Here is a 17,584-nt window from a genome sequence, read left to right as displayed (position 1 = left end):
TTAGGTATGTTTGCCTTTTTAACTTAATGCTGTGACACAGGATGTTGGCAGGGCTCTGTGTTCACAGATTCTTAAATATGTCTAGTTATTCATCTCCAGACAAGTGTAGACAAGTGTTATGCTTGGGAGAACATGGATTTTGGAATCAAACAGACTGGGTTAGAATTTTGGTTCAGCCACTTGTAACTTAACCTCTTTGAGCCTCCATACACTCATGGAAAAAAGCATAATAAATGGCTGCTTTTATTAGTTTAAGTGTCCCTTATGGGCAAGGGACAGTGCTAGATGTTATAGTAAATACATTAATGAATAAATAACATGAGATTTCAGACACACAGAATGGTGACAGATTAAGGGGTCTTAGCGATTCCCACGTTTCCTCTCTTCAGATACAGTCGTTAAGAACACAACTAAGTCATATAAAGCAAATAATTATTAAAACAAAGGAAAACTTACTCTCTAAAGTGCTAGGAAAGCAACAGTTACTACCACGTGCTTTAATATGAGGAATCCTAAAAGCAAAGAAGTCTACCAATAACCTACCTATCCTATTCATTTTATTTTTATTCGGCCCTAAAACTCAATGAATGTATTTCCCTTATTGCACCTGCCACTTAATCTTTAAGGGATTAATGTTCATCAGTGATCACTTCATGGGCATTACAAGGCCAAGGGGAGGCTACCACTTAGGTCTCCTTCTCTTCTCCTGCTGCAGACATATTCTGGAATTCCCTGTCTGCAGCCTACTTCAGTGGTTGCACAGACCTCTTTCCCAAGTTCAAATTCCGAAGAGCTGTTGGTGCAGATTTTATGCACAATCCTAGGTTCCAAAGTGGTTAAAGGATAGCTATTTGCAGCAGAGGATGGGGGTGAAGCTTGTCTGTGCATGTGTCATAGGCATGCCCCCATGCCCTGAAGAGTATGGTACAGGAAGTAGCTGAGAGTAGGAAGAGAAGGGGGTGGGGCAGTACTGGGAGCTGGGGATTGGAAGCTGCTCTCCCTGTGAAATTTCCTGGTGCAGAACTCTGAATCCAACAATTTTAAGTTCCAATCTGGCTTTCAGCATAAGCTTTCTCCAGGTAACTAAAATGCAATGTGCAGAGGTGGGTGGGTGGCGGGGTGTGGGGCTGTGGGATGTTATTTTATAAGTAAAGACTACCTGACTTGGAGTGGACAGTGTGAAGAGAGACCTCACTGAGGAGATGATACATAAGTCTCCAATTTACTGTTGCCAAAACCTCTGCATAGGAACTAAATGAATATTAAATAGCTCTAACATCTTTACGATTTTGGCATCTACCTGTTAGATCAATTTGCAACGACATGATGCTTGCACAAAGCTTACCACATTATTAGGCCTTTCTAAATAACGATATAATTTATAACTTCAGAAAAAAATATTCCTCAAAATAAGTGGGATTACCACTAAACTAGAAACAAGGAGATAATTTGAGTGTCTTTCCCCACCTCCCCACAAAATGTTTTGTTTTAGTCTAGATCCCAAAGAGCTATTTGCAAAAATCAGTAACAAATACAGTTTCAGAATAGCAGAATGGCAACATGCCTTCTTGGGAGACCATTTGAAATAAGTAATAACAAATACTTTATCATTATTTAAAACTGTGATCAGTTCTTTGCTTTAGGAATGTAGTAAACATTGCATCTTCTCAGAGCTCCAGATTAAATCAAAACAAAGGGTTGATTAGCTGGCTGTGATAATAGCATTCTGAACATCTCTGTCAACAAAAGTCAGATGTCAGAATTTGATTTTAAAACTGAAAATTCCCAAAGATCCTCTATCATTTTCATTTTATGGAGAAAGAAGCTAAGGCTAAGATGGTTGTATGACCTCAAGGTCTCAGGACTAGTTAGTGGCAGAGATACCCAGGTCTCTGTCTTACCTTCACTAGAACAGGACATCCTGTTAACTTTCAGTCTGAACTGGAAGTTTAAGTCTTGACCTACAAATAATGTCAGAAATTGCTCCCTATACACAAAGCAGAGGCTAGAATTAAGTCACAACATTTAAAGCTTCCTGGAGCCAAGCTTAAGGGATATGAATCATCACATCTGTGTTTTAATAATCCTATTGTTCCTTTGCCAGGAATCAAACTGTTTTCTTCCTTAAGTATATTTGGACGATTGGGGCTCACAAAATTCAGTATGAATTAATCCTTCAACATTTTAAAGCACTTCAGTGATTTGTTTTGGTTTTACAAAATACAAACTTTAACTATCAGGTTATTTTTATCAAGTATTTATATTTTAGCAGGTGGAACACAAGGCCAAACATGTACTAGTTTGTCTAGCATATGGGAGCATGGTATGATATTTGCCTACTTTAAAGATTTCTTAGTCCACACAGTCATGGACCCAAACCAAAGGCATTCTGTACTTGAACAGATTCAAGAACTTCTCTAAACAATGGAACTTCAAGTGAACTCTATCTATAACTTGACAGAAATGTGAAGAAGTTGTGAGTTCTGAAACTAGAAAAATAAATTCCTCAGATTTGAAAATAAGAATGAGTATTTTATGCCAGAAAAGAATAACTGGATATTTTTGATAACAGCTTTATTGAAATATGATTCACAGATTTTAAAACTTGCCCTTTTAAAGTGTACAATTCAGTGATTTTTGGCATATTCACAGAGTTGTGCAATCATTAAAACTACCTAATTTAAAAACATTTTTATCACACCGAAAAGAAATCCATACTCATTACTAGTCTCTGGCAATGACTGATTTGTTTTCTATCTATATGGATTTTCCTATTCTGGACATTTCATAAGTATAGAATTGTACAATATGTGGTCCTTTGTATCTGGCTTCTTTCACTTAGGATACTGTTTTCAAGGTTCATCTATGATGTAGCATGCATCAGTACTTAATTCCTTTCCATGACAGATTAATATTTCATTACATGGATGTACTACCATTTATCCATTCATCTGTTAATGAGCATTTGGGTTGTTTCTACTTTATGGCTATTATAAATAATGTTGCTATGAACATTCATGTACAAATTTTTTGTGTGCACATATGTTTTCAATTTTCTGTGGGTATATACCTAAGAGTAGAATTCCCATACATGTGGTAACTCTTTTAACTTTTGAGTAACTGCCAGACTGTTTTCCAAAATAGCTATACCATTTTACCTTCTTACCAGCAGTACAGGAGGGTTCTGATTTCTTCACACCTTGGTTAACATTTATTATTACCTATTTTTTTAGTATAGCCAACCTATTGCATGTGAAATAGTATCACTCTATAGTTTTGATTTGCAGTTCCCTAATGAATAATAATGTTGAATATCTTTTTATGTCTTAATAAAGATATCTTATAAAGATATCTTTAATATCTTACTAGCCATTTTACGAACCTTCTTCAAATAAATATCTATTTATTTATCTACGGACAGACACTTTGGTTGCTTCCATATCTTGGCTATTGTAAATAATGTGGCAATAAACATAAGGATGCATATATCTTTTCAAATCGGGGATTTTGTTTCCTTTAGGCAAATTCCTAGGATTGCAATCATGGGTCATATGGTATTTCTATTTTAAGTTTTTTGAGGAACCATGGTGGCTGCACAAAATTACATTCCCACCAACATCACCAACACTGTAGGAGGGTTTCCTTTTCTTCATATCCTGTCAACACTTGTTATTTCTTGTCTTTTGGATAATTGCCATTCTAACTGGAGTGAGGTGATATCTCATTATGGTTTTGGTTTGCATTTCCCTTATTAGTGATGTGGAGCATCTTTTCATGTGCCTATTGGCCATATGTATTCATCTTTGGATAGACATCTGTACAGGGTCTTTGCCAGTTTTTTATTGCCTTATTTGTTTTTCTGGTGTTGAAGCATATGAACTCTTTACATATTTTGGATGTTTACCTCTTATCAGATAAATCATTTATGAATATATTCTCCCATACAGTAGGTTGCCTTTTTGTTCTGTTGATAGTGTCTTAAGTTGTACGGAAGCCTTTCAGTTTGATGAATAAAGAAGATATGGTACACATATACAATGGAATATTATTCACTTGTAAAAAAGAAAGAAACCTGCCATTTGCAACAACTTGGATGGACCTAGATGGCATTATGCTAAGTGAAATAGGCAGAGAAAGACAAATACCATATGATTTCACTTATTTGTGGAATAAAAAAACAAAACAAAACAAAATGAACCAAACAGCCGTACAGACACTGAGAAGTGATTGGTGGTTACCACGGGGTTGGGGTAGATGGGTGTGGAGTGTGAAGGAGATAAAGGGGCACAAAAAACTCAATTCAGCATGGAGAATTTAGCCAATGGCTCTGTAACATCTTTCTATGTTGACAATAATTGTACTAGTTGGGGTGAAGATTTAATAATATGTGTAACTGTTGAACCACTGTTTTGTAGTCTTGAAGCCAATATAATATTGCATATCAACTATATATCAATTAAAAATATCTACTCAAATTTGTGTTTGGCTGAATAATGCCCCATACCTCAGGACCAAGTCCTACCCTCTGACCTATGAATATGTTGTAGACGAAAGAGACTTTACAGAAGTGGTTAAGTTAAGGATCTGGAGTTAGGGAGGTTATCCTAGATTATCTAGGCAATTCAAATGTAATCAGAGGAGGCCTTATTAGAAGGAGACAGTAGAGTTATTATTAGAGAAGAGATAGGATTACAGATGCAAAGGTTGGGCAGATGTTCTTTGACGATAGAAGAAGGAGTTAAGAGCCAAGGAATTCAGGTGGCCTCCAAAAGCTGGGAAAGGCAGGGAAATGGATTCTTCCATAGATCCTCTGGAGCTGCCCTGTCAACATCTTGAGTTTATTTCAGTGAGTCTGATTTTGGATTTCTGACATCAAGAACAATAAGGTAATACATTTGTGTAATTTTAAGTCCCTAAGTTTGTAGTGATGTGTTATAGCAGGAATAGGAAACCAGTACAAAAATCCTTTGCCTATTTTTAAATTAGGGTGTCTTTTTATTATTGAATTGCAGAAGTTCTTTATATATTGTGGATACAAATTCCTCATCAGATATATTACTGCAAATATTTTCTTGCACTCTCTTGGTTGTTTTTTAACTTTTTGATAGTGCCCATTAAAGCACAAACATTTTTAATCTTGATGGAGTCCAATTTATCTTTTTCTTTTGTTGCTTTCATTGGTATATTAAGAAACCACTAACTGCCTAATCCAAGGTCATGAAGATTTAATCCTATGTTTTCTTCTTAGAGTTTTATACTTTCAGTTTTTACATTTAGGTCTATGATCCACACAGAGTTAATTTTTCTGCATGATAAGAGGTAGGGGCCCGCCTTAATTCTTTTGTACATGGATATCCAGAAGTCTTGCCACAACTTGTTAAAAAAAAGTGTGGGGATTGCATGCTTGCCATAAGGTATTTCCTTTAACCCATAGAAAGATTTTTCTTATTAGATTGTATAATAGTTGACCAAAATAGGAAAACTGTTGGAGATGCTTTTCTAGCTTTGAAAGACTGTATGTGGATGCCTGGTATTTTACCAGATGTGTGGCTGAACTTATTCTTGTTTAGAAATTTTCCTGTATAGTTCCAATATTGGAGACTTGTCATTACCAGTCACTATAGAACCTCTGGCTAAGTTACCAACACATTTAGAACTAACAGTATTGATAGAAGAAATCAAAGGATGGAGGGCTGGTCCCTCTCATCTCTCTTCATTCTTGTGGGCAGAGATAGAGGAAAATAATACATAAAAGTTTGAGATCCCAAGCAGACACCTTTCTACAGAGGATGCTGGTGTCATTTGCCCTGGGTAATGAAGACCCCCTTTCCCTGAAGATTTGTTCAGAGCAACAGTTGGGCTTATATACTGCTGTAACCTAAAAATAAAGATAAAAAAAATGTTGACCTGGGTTTGAAGATGCTGAGAGTCTCTGTCTTTGAATGGAAAATATGGCATCATAGTCATTTGGTGAAATAATAAGTTGGGTTATAGCCAAAACTGACAGGTGGGATTTGGTGACTCATGAAGCTTTAATTTGCAGTTCTCTCAACTCGTGAAAAGTTTGATGTGAGGTACCTTAAGACTAGCAATCTTTTACTTTTGTATCAGTTACTGGAAATCTTTCATTTCCTTAAACAATCTGAAAGTGGGTCTTGGGCATGTTTCAGACTGTGATGCTTGGAAGTTGCTCCCTTTCCTCTGTCAGGTGTTTCTCATTTATGCAGAAAAATTTTAAGCTTAAGCCTTGTCATTTCATGGTCATATGATGCTTCAGCTCTTGATATTCACCATTCTTTCTTTCTTTTCCTTCCCGTTGCTACTTTTCTTCCCATTCCTTTCTCTCTTTCTCCTTATGTGCTAATTTGAAAATCACTAGTGAGTTAATGAATATAAATTAATGAAAAAACCACAGAGTGAATTGCCAAATGACAGTCAAAATGACACAGCGCTGTCCTTTATACATAGGGGTTGTGTACTTCAAACATTTGTCCTTGACCTCTCAACTTTGGTCAGTAAAATCAAACCTCACTGTGATCAATATTATTCTTATTTGAAATCAACATGTATATCATGTTGGCTTATATAAGGAAGGACAAAGTCAACCTTACCTGTAAACAAATAAGGAACAAATGAAGTAATGGAATTAAGGAAACTTGTTTATTTTTCATCTTGCCAGCGAGTAGAAATGATTGTGCTGAGGGCTAAGAGATTAAATTATGTCACTTGTCAAGAAGTTGGTAGGCAAACATTTTTTTGGCCTGCTAGGACATGCTGCTTTTACGCTGTGGATGGACTTAATAAATGCACTGTTCTGTAAAATGTCATTGCTGTATGGCCAAGCCAAGCGGAGCCTATCATGTGATAGCTCTTCCCCAGGATGACAGATCAATATTGGTCCTCAGCAATTCAGGGACTTGAAGCTACACAAAGGGCATTTTTATAGTTCAGATACCAAAGTAGAAATAAAAATCATTCTTTAAAACATGGAAATGTATCTATTCTGTCCTGGAAGAAAAACCTAGTGTTCTTTTCAAAATGCTCTTACTTTAAAGATAGGTCATGCTATCAAATTTAAATGACTACTTCTGGAGAGAAAATATAAATGAGTAATAACATTTTATTTTTCAAGTTCAACCTGATTGTTAATCAAGTGGATGCAAAGTAAAGCAAGGACATGTGTCACTGTTTGCTATGGTAAATAGGCCCAAATTATATGTGTGTAAAGTACATAAAATGCTGATGACATATCATAAATGTGGCCCTTTCCAATATTGTTAATGGAGGTAAAATTTAGTAAAATCTTTCTGGAAAGAAATTTAACCATATGTATCAAAATTCTTTAAAATGCTCGTACTTTTGTTCTAGAAATTCTACTCCTAGAAATATACCATAGGGATGTTATGAGGAACAAAGTCAACAATGTCTTCCAAAAGATTGCCAGGTATTTAAAATGCTGAGAAACTGAACATAACCTAAACCCCTAACAATTTGAATAGTGTGTGTGTGTGTGTGTGTGTGTGTGTGTGTGTGTGTGTGTGTGTGTGTGATAAACAGCAGTTGAAATATTTATAAAGGTTGTTCCAATGATACAGATATAGGAGATTCTACCATTGAATGAGAGTTCAGAGAGTACATATGTGGTGGTAAGGACTAGTTTTTGAATGTATTTAAAGCTAGCGAGGTAATCTTAAAGTCTTTAAGCTTAAATTTCCTGAGTTCATATTATTATGGTCATAACAATAATACCTGCCTCATATGACTGTTTTAAGTATTTAGAAGGTGGTGTGTTTGTGTTTATCTATATGTCTGTTTACATCTCTGTATATCTATCTATCTATCTATCTATCTATCTATCTATTTATCTATCTATCTATCTATCTATCTATCTATCTATCTATCTATCTATCTATCTATCTATCATCTATCCATTCATCCATCTATCTGTATTAGCACAATGGCCCACACATGATAAAAGCTCAATAGATGTTAGTTATCATTATGACTATGCTGTTTATTATTGAGTGATGCTTCAAGAACAGCAGAACTTCCTTTAATTTCCTTAGGCGTGGGGTTACCACCTATGCTTGCAGGCAAAGAATGGTGGCACTCTGAGAGATGCCACTTTTCATTCTTAATTGTAGGGTAGGTGAGCATGTAACATAAAAGCTATTCTATCTCCAGCTTAGAGCTGGAATTTGGCAAAAAGATGGAAGTTCTCCTACTTCTAGGTAGAATGGTATGAAATAGTGATTGTGGCCCACCAATTTCTGAATTATCCTTTCACTCTATTTCTAAACTTTTAAAATAGAGCTTCTTCAGCATCCAATATTAGCAAACCCAGTCTCTAATATAACTTGTAGAATTATGCAGTTATCTATTTCAAATTGTTCACTTTGTAGCATGGGTCTTTCCTCATTCAGAAATTAACTTGATCAACTCAGCTTGAAAATTCTATTGTCAAAAGGCATGTTATTTCCCAAGGGACTGTCCCTCATTTCTCTTACTGTTGATAGGAGATGCAGATGCACCTGAAAATAAATTGTGCTTCTCCTCCACAAGCTGCAAAGATGCAGCTGTTCAAAGCAATCACTGTGCAGAACAATTGGATAGGGAACAAAAGTGTCTTTCTCTGCTTTGTAAGAGAAACAGTAAACTAGGGTATTTATTGGTGCTTAATGAAATAACAGACTGAAGAAAGGCTACGCAGCGTTTCTACTACCTAGGTCACAGTCCTCATGGCTCCACGCAAGCTGAAATCATTCTTACCAGAAGGACTTTGCTTGTGCTACTCCACCTCCCTACTCATTAATTTACCCTTCTTCCTCTTCTCATTTTACTAATTCATTCATTTCAAACTCATTCATTCAGCAAGAATTTATTAAGTCACTTCTCTATGTAACAGCTTGGCCTGAGGGGATTTACAATCTAATAGAGATGCTAAAATAATGTTAGGATGTATTTCTCCCAAGGGAAATCTCTCCTGATTGTTCCAATCCACAATACCTTTTAGCTAGTATTTTGATCTTGGATAGAATTCTATATTATTTACTAATTTCCCCAAATGGGTGACTCTTATTTACCCAAATAATCTTTAATTCTTTAAAAAAAGGGGCCTTGACTCAAGCAGCTACTCTCTCCTGAGTGGTATCTGGCCCCACTCCGTCTCCTTGACTGAACCTCACTTTGTAGTTTCCCTTTTTGTTGGGACAATTTGCTCTTTGTTCTTCTGTTCTTGTGCAGATTTGTGGGGTTAATGACCTGAACTATTTTTTAAGACCTAGAATGGAATCTTCCTATGGAAGAGTTTTCTAGACTCTGTCCAAACTCTTACAGAAAGCCCTTATTAATGGCTGGTGAGTCTACCAAACACAGTGTCTACAATACTGCATTATTTGCTAATACTACTTAGAGCATATTTCTATACATTTTAATATTTGCTCATCAGCTCATAGTATTCTTCTTTCCAACCAGACTGAAGGCTCCAGGGAACAAAAGTTCTATCTGCATCCCCTCCTCATAGTGCCTAGTCCAGTGTTAAACGTGGTAGCCGTCAACAAGCACAAATTGAATATTAATTGAAATTAAGTAAGAGATCTGCAAAGTCATCACAGGAAGATTGCTCTGACAGCCTCCTCTTTCAAGTACAGAATTCTGTGGTATTGTTGTTCTCCAAAGGTATATATGTGTCTCTGTTAGGCAGGAAAATAGATATGAGTGGGGTGGAAAGAGAGTAAGACCAGGAAAAAGCCCACTAAAAAAAAAAAAAGTTAATCAGTTAAAGCTCAAAAAGCCAGGAACAACTTGGCCTGGGATGTTTGAATATTCCCCAGATAAAGCACAGCCCATATCTTTATTGTGTTAATCATGCAAGCCCAGCTTATTTTTTAACTTTACCTACATACTGTTTTATATTTTTTAACTTCTCCTACATACTGTTTTTTTCTCCTTTGGCCCTAATCAAGCAGTTTGCAATCTGGGCAATTAATAATGGCAAGCAAGCCCAGCCGTAAACAACATAGTAAAAGGCAGGAAGGATTCCATCTTACAAATAAGATTTCATTTTAATACCCAGGAAGTTGAGAAGTAAGATTCTTAACTTATTCTTTAGCACACAGACAATAACTCAGTCCACCTTAAGGGCTGGGCAGGCAGTAGTCTTGTTTGATATGCTCCCAGACCAAGACACAGTTATCCCAGGGAGAATCAGAGCAGGAATTTCCTTGTGCTAAGTTAATTTAAAATATTCAGAGACCACTTAACAAGTCTGCACCCCTTAGTCACATTTCTAAAGAAACCTTAAAAGGGGGAACCCCCAAGCTTTTGGACCACTCCTCTCTGAGGTTGCCCGCACTTTCTAAGTGCATAACCTTTTAATCTTAAACTTTCTCTCTCCAACCTTTCAGGGTGCTTCTCCTTGCTGAGGTGGCCTCTACTTTTTTCTCCCTTTAAGTAACTTAAAATAAAATTATTACTCTACTTCACTACTGTGTCCCTGCCCTTCAATTCTTTGTCAATTCTCCCCCAACATCTCATTGATGGGCAAGATTTACTTTCCAAATAATTCAAATGTTTCAGATCTTTACCTGAGTCTGCCATCCTCTGCAGCAGCACCTCCTGGTATAATCTTCGTAATAAATATTCCAGGGTCATCTCCAATATGGGGATTATCTGTCCCTCCAGCAATACTGAAGCCCAGGCCAGAATTCCCCTGTAGAAACAATAAGTAGACATTAAATAATATGGCTAAACCTAGTTCCCCTTTCACTCTGTATTATTAATTTACTACTAAATGGAAATCAGGTGATTAACAGTCTTGTATGCAGAGCTATAAAGTGCACTGTCAGCAGACAAAGGAAGGTCAGGAAAAATACTTAAGCTTGTCCCTGTACTGCAAGAACTCAAAGAGCCTTGCATGTTTGCTTATTCAAACTGTCTTACATTTTTGCTTTGGAGAAATGCTTCCTTTTACAGCAATTAAAATGATAATTATGAAGTAGGAAATAAAAGCCTACACATTGTGTAATATGCAAAAATGCCAAAGAAAATAGTATTAGCTGTCAAAATTATATATACATATGGAAAAAAAATGAAAGGAAATCAGTTATGTGAAAATATTTTGACTTGGTAGAGTAGTGAAATTTGGGTGTTTCCATCTTGTTATTTCTGGTAGCACTCTAATATTGTTTGTCCATCAAATTAATGTATTCCTATGTGACAAGTAACTTTGACTTCAGAGGCAGGGCCTCCTTCTAGAGTCATAATAAATGTGAGCTTCTTTTCAGTAATAAACAGGTTTTAATGTGCATGGATATAGACAGGTAATACATTACTACTGCAGCATGTAAATTTTAATAGTTTATATTCTAATAAGCTTCAAACATACTCCTGCAGGTTATAGTAATTGACATCCAATGAACTATAACCTTCTGAAATCTGTAATAAGACATAATTAAAAGTCTCCCCCAAATTCACAAACCATCTTCATTAACATATTTATTTACATATTCTTTTACTCTCTACCTCCATGACTACATTATCTTTCCATACTGTGTTCTATTTTTTTTTTTCTAATTCAAACTATATTTTAAGCTGTTTCCATATAGCTGGGTAGTCTTTATAATTATCCATTTTAAATAACTAATATTTCGCCAAGGTCATGTACTATCATTTCTTTAACCTCGTCCCCTGTCACCGGATATTTAATTTCTCCATATACTCTTACAACAAATAAACTTACTAAATTTACAATCACTTGATTAAGTTCTGCTCTTGGGTAAAAAGAGATGAAGACTAAGAATTTAGTCGTTAATCCAGAAAAATTAATTAGGGCACTCAATTAGTCAGAAAAGTTCAATGTCAAAATAAGATCAGCTATAACTTGACAGTTACACCACTGCAAACGTCATGGTAATGTTTAGCAATTTTTATTGGGTGATTTAATAAAAATTCCAGAGGCTTCTTTTCACAATTGTACATTTGTGTTGAAAGGCTGACATGAATAATTCAACTACGGCGACTAAGATCCCATATCTTTTATACTTCTGACATCTCACATCTCTCTAATTCTACTTGTTCTTCGAAAAATTCCAATGTTTATTGAACAGTGACATTACTTAGTAGCAGTCATGTAACCATGAAATGTATTTAATATTTATTAAACACCAGCTTTGTGCTTGGCACTGGGTTAAGCCTGGAAGCTACAGAAGTGACTATGTCAGTTTATGAGACATATGAAGGGGAAGTGCAGTGTATAGGAAAGGCTAACAGGAGAACTAAACATAAGGACTTTTCCTGAAGATGAACAGCAGTTAGTTACTTTTACGTAGATTGCTCCAGGAGAGGAAGGAACATAGATAACATCCCTGAGGTGAGAAAGGGTATGCCAGGTACAAGAAACAGACTATCGGGCTGGAACAAAGACAGCAAGATGGAGAATCGGATGAGTCTTTACCTTGAGGTTCTTCAGAGCAGAGTGTATGTGAATCCACTTTCAGTTTTAAGTATCTATTGATACCAGATGACTGTATCAATATTGTATGAGATGGAATCATTTCTGCCTTCATGGAATTCAGGGCAGAGTGGGAAAGGCAATCACAGTCTGGTATCTAATGATCATTATATTTTCACTGTAAACCAGTTTCAATATTATGTATACAGCCACCAAGGTGGCATTCAGGCAGTTTCTTTAAGATACAGGGGTTTTGGAAGGGAAGGATGGTAATATGAATATCTTCAATGTAGTTTGGGTCTAGATCCAAAACCATCAATTGGAGTTCATTGATTTTCCTAGAGATGATATATCTTGGGATAATAATTTCTTGATTAATGGGGATAGGGAAAGAGGCAAACAGAGATTAAGAGATACTAAACGCTTTCTTGACAAAATCAATATGTTTGGGAAGGCCCTCAAAACATTGTCAACTGAGAAAGATATTTATAATATAGCTCATAATCTGCTCTCTCTATTTTCTAGCTTTATACTTACCCCTGGGAACACTGAACTGAACTGCTGGCTCTTTCTTGCATGATCCACACTATAATTTGTCTCTTGGCCTTTATTCATAGTATTTTTACCAGAAACTTCCCAACTCCCCTTTGGCCAGTCCAGTTCTTCTCATTATCTAAGATAGGGCTCAGATGGTATCTGCTCTAGGAAATATTCAATGATCACCCAATTCTACTATTCTGGAAAGGTGACTCCTATTTTGCATTTTTGTAGATTTCTATGCTTTTCTATGACATGGATCGTGTTATTCTGCAGTTATATATTTATGTCTATCCTTCAAACTGAGCTTGTAGATGGCAGGAATTGTGTAGTATTCATCTTTGTTTCTTGGTGCCTTGTCTGGAATATATTATTGTTCAATAAATAATTGATGAATGAATGAACAGACAAATTTACTGAGAATAGTTAAAGGTCTAAAGAGAAGATTCAGGACACAATAAAAGTCGACAGCTTATTAAGGAATGTAATAGAGAAGTAGAAGCTATTTTGTTCTGTGGCTACAAGAATAAAAGTGGAAAGCCTAGGTATTCAATTGTGGCTTAGCAGAAGGACAAATACAGAAGAGTCCAAATTGGGAATAGGAGGCTTTGGAATGGAGGGAGGACCCTTAACTCAATGTGCAGCTGGCAAGTTGCTGGACAAAAGGGACTCAAGCATCTATTGAGAGGTTAAACTGGAAGACTTTAGAGGATTCTTTGGGATCTCTGGCTAGATTTATAGGAAAACTGCTCTTATTAACAGAGAAAAAGTTATGCTTTAGGAACTGTTAGAGGGGGAAGTAGACCACTGCTGCCTTTTTAAAACTTATTCTGTGAATCATTAGACCTTTAGAGTAATAGCTTTGATCACCTCACAACATTTAACCACTCTTTTTAGAATTGACTCTACTGTGAAGAACATGGTGGCGCTGACATTTACTGACATACATTCCCCTGCCCTCAGATCCACATTGAAGAGAAGAATGAATGGATCAGGATCACAATGAAAAGAGGTAGGAAGAGACAGAGTATACCTGGGCCTGTGTTTCTGGTTCCCAAGATTTCCTAAGCTTTTGTGTTTCAATTAAAACAGATCTATGAGCTGGGCGGGGCTAGTCACCATAGTTCTCTGGAAGCGGTTCATCTGAATCCAGCTAAGTAAATGAAATATTTAAAGTGCTTTCCCATTTCCCCTTACTGTTCTCTCCCAGCCTTCGCTTGCAGGCCTCTGCTACCAGCCAGCAGCATTCAGTAGAGAGAGGACCAGATACAAAGTGGCAGTGAAATTAGTGCCTGCTGTTCTTCATGACCCATCAGTCCAGGCCCCTGACAGTCATCCCAGAGCCAGCCAGCTGCAGGGGCAGACCCCAGAACCTCTCTCCTCTGAGCAGCAATCTCTCTGTGTGAACAGGCAGACCCCTAGCTGACACCCTTAGATTCTGAAAATCGTGACTAATTAACTGAGTGTTGATACTTGACCCAGCCAATGGGAACTGCAAGGTGCCGTGCTGGGGAGGGCAGCCCCTGGAAAAAGCTCTGGGTGGGCTGCTGTTTCTTTGCATTTGGGCATATTCTGTGGTTGATGAATGTGGCTGGCATGGACCATTCTTTCTCCGTGTTCCCAATCGTCCACAATTGCTGATACTCCCCCAAGAGCACAAGCCAAACGCCATTTCCTCTTCCATCTCACAAACTCCATCTCCTCTCAGAAAAGGAATCAGCAAAAAGGAAGGACACTTCAGTGTTTAGTTGATGGTTGCAAATATAAGTACAATATCCTCAGAAAAGCTTCTCTTTCATGAAAAGTTTTTTCTCCAAATGAAAATTATCCTCAAAATGAGGTTACAAGAAAAGGGGAAGATAAGGTGATATCATAATCACACATATTTATAGAATGTTCTATATACAAGGAATTTCTCTGGGTTTTTTTTTAGAAGTTCTGGCTTTCAAATACTGTTTAATCTGGTAATCCAATTCTAGGAATTTATCCTAAATAATCAGAGATGTGTGCAAAGATCTGTGTTCAAAATTTTGTCATAGTATTGTGTTTCTAATGTTAAAAAAAACACAAAACAAGTCACAACTTTAAACAAACATCCAAACAAAGGAAAATGATTGAAAATACAGTGGTACTTCTACATGAATGCAGGACTATTTGGAGCCATTAAAATTGTGATGTTCATTAATGACAATCAAAAATGTTCATTATATATATGTGAGAAGGGAAAAAAGTATATGAAATTTTAATCACAGTATGATCACCATTGGAAATGTTCAAGAAAATGACTTGTTTTTAATAAGAAAATTGTTAATTACTCATTAGTAATAGTAAACTTGTTCAATAATTCAAACTACTTAAGAGGGAGAATTTTTTATTATAAAGTCCTTAGTAAAATACTAAAAATATCCTTAAGGGAACTAACATTTATTTCATACTTATCCTATGAGCGAGGTATCTCATAATCCCCAATCCAGTAGAGAGTATTTTCTCCTATTTCATATATTAAAAAACAAAAACAAATGACAAATAAATGAAAAACTCTGAGGCTGAGAAGAGTGAAGTAACTTATCAGAAGACAGAAAGCAAGTCAACAGTGGATTTCAGATTCAAACCAGATTAGTTAGGCTCCAAATACCATTTTCTTTCCATTCTATCGCATGGTCTCTTCTGGGTGAAAAAAAAATTTTTGATGGTAGGAAAATTAGAAAAATGATAGTAATAGTGAGCCACTATTCTGGACTTTTGAAGAAAGTTTAAACCACTCCTATCAGTATCATGAAAATATTTTTTTAAAAATTCTGAATGGAAGAACACAGACTCAGGTCATTCAGACCAGGGTTTGAGTACCAGCTCTGCTCTTGCTGGCTGTTTGACACGGGGCAAATTTCTTAACATTGAGTCTGTTTCCTCATCTCTAAAATGAGGGTAATACATATTTCACAGTAATTGCTATAAAGATGAAAGCAAATGACACATGTAGTTGCGGAGTGCTGAGCACACATGCTGGCACATGGGTGATGATCAACCAGTTAATTAATTTCCAATAATTTGACACAGTACTGCTAGAAGGGTCCTTTCCTTATAAGCATGAAGATAATAAGGGGGGATGCATGTCTGACAATATATATTCTTTCACTGACAGTCTTACTTACTCACTTAACAAATACTTATTGATGAATTTAAACCCACACTTTTATTACATGTTATTTCTGTTGATAAAGATAATTTAGCTAGAAATTCTGAATGTGGGGGAAGGGATGGTTAGGTAGGCACTACTGAAAATTGTTAGGTGAATAAAAGCTACATAAAGGGAAGCTGAAACAATGTCTTTTAAGTTCTTAACACCCATTTCCATTTTGATAGATGCTGCAATTGTATATACCATCTTACCAACCCTGAGATTCCCACATACTCCCCTCACCCCAGGAGTATCTACGTTCTCCTTTCACTCCCTGCCAAGAACCATCAATATACAAGTCTATCTACAAGTCTATCATCTGCACAGCTGCTCCAGCAAACACATTTGTTTACTTTTATTTATGCTACAAAATAACATATATGTTGTTGTCAAATATATAATTATACCTCAGCCGCCAATCTGTAACTTTCTGGTATGCATATAGATGGAAATTTACTAGTGCATAGCTCGACCATTGGCCAATGAATATAATAGAATGATGAACAATATAAGTAGATAGAATAAAGTTATTAGAAGGTTAAAATAGATAATAGCAAATTAAAATAAAGAACTCTTTAAGCTATATGCTAGGAGAAAAGTGTCACTTGATAGAAAGGTCCATTGGTAGGCAAAAATTATCCTGGGAGATATTCTGTTTTAGGCAGTAAATCTGGAATGGCACAGAGGATAAAAAGATATCTTTCTCATAGATATTACTTAATGAAAATCATTCACACTCTTTCTCACATCTACCTTCTGTAACATACTGCATTATCAAAAGATGAATGGCCCAAGGCCTATTATTAGGGCATAAAGATGTAAGTATAATGTAGACATTTCTAACTACTGTAGCTTGCAATTACCTACACAAAGATTTTCCCCTTCAAAAGTTTCTTTCTTTCTTTCTACAAGTTATCTAATAATCCATGTATATTTTAATAAAGTTCTCAGTCTAGGAATAATAAATGACTGTTTTCATTTAATTTAATTACAACTTCTAGGAGTTGTACTTAGGATGCCCCCCTTTGTTTTATTAAATTATAATTTTCTGGAAGCTACTGAATAGAAGAGCCACCAGGAGATCTGTGCTTGGGAATTGGTAATAGTTTGTAGGAAAGTATTTTAGATTGTGGATAAGGAGCAGCTTCAACAAACAGATGGAAGGAGAAAGATTACAGTGGGCCAAAGAACTCATGAGAAGTTAAAGGGTGATACAGTAAAGGTAGATTACTATTTATGTGGAAGAATTTCTTCTTAGGAGAGATTCATGGTAGTATCTGATGAGAAGGAGTACAGAAAAGATTTTAGAGGAGTGCAGGGTGGGGACTCCAGCATGCCTGTGGGCTAAAGAGAAGAAGCCCCTGGAAAGGGACATTGAAGGTACAGAAGGGAAGGAGAGTACGTGACAAGCAAAATTT

The 17,584-nt window shown here is 36.2% G+C and overlaps 1 protein-coding gene and 1 long non-coding RNA gene across 19 annotated transcripts in view; one reads left to right on the top strand and one right to left on the bottom strand.

Annotated features, from left to right (window-relative positions):
• The window catches only part of DLG2 (discs large MAGUK scaffold protein 2), a 1,871,010-nt gene that overhangs the window by 509,533 nt on the left and 1,343,893 nt on the right, over window positions 1-17,584 (bottom strand). For all 17 annotated transcript variants that reach the window (XM_073215942.1, XM_037010570.2, XM_037010571.2 and 14 more), the window contains one exon: window positions 10,587-10,711. In XM_073215942.1, the coding sequence (XP_073072043.1) occupies window positions 10,587-10,711 (125 nt within the window). The remainder of the gene's footprint in view (window positions 1-10,586; window positions 10,712-17,584) is intronic.
• Window positions 859-17,584, top strand: part of LOC108406712 (uncharacterized) — a 33,441-nt gene continuing 16,715 nt past the window's right edge. The window contains exons 1-2 of one of the 2 annotated variants that reach the window (XR_005059153.2): window positions 859-1,079; window positions 13,886-14,000. This is a non-coding gene — a long non-coding RNA (uncharacterized lncRNA). The remainder of the gene's footprint in view (window positions 1,080-13,885; window positions 14,001-17,584) is intronic. The other variant, XR_001855514.3, reaches the window with a different exon arrangement.

The sequence above is a fragment of the Manis javanica genome, chromosome 11, assembly GCF_040802235.1.
Source record: "Manis javanica isolate MJ-LG chromosome 11, MJ_LKY, whole genome shotgun sequence".
Lineage (NCBI taxonomy): Eukaryota > Metazoa > Chordata > Mammalia > Pholidota > Manidae > Manis > Manis javanica.
Note: the sequence above shows the minus strand (reverse complement) of the source record. Positions and strands in the feature narration are given on the sequence as shown.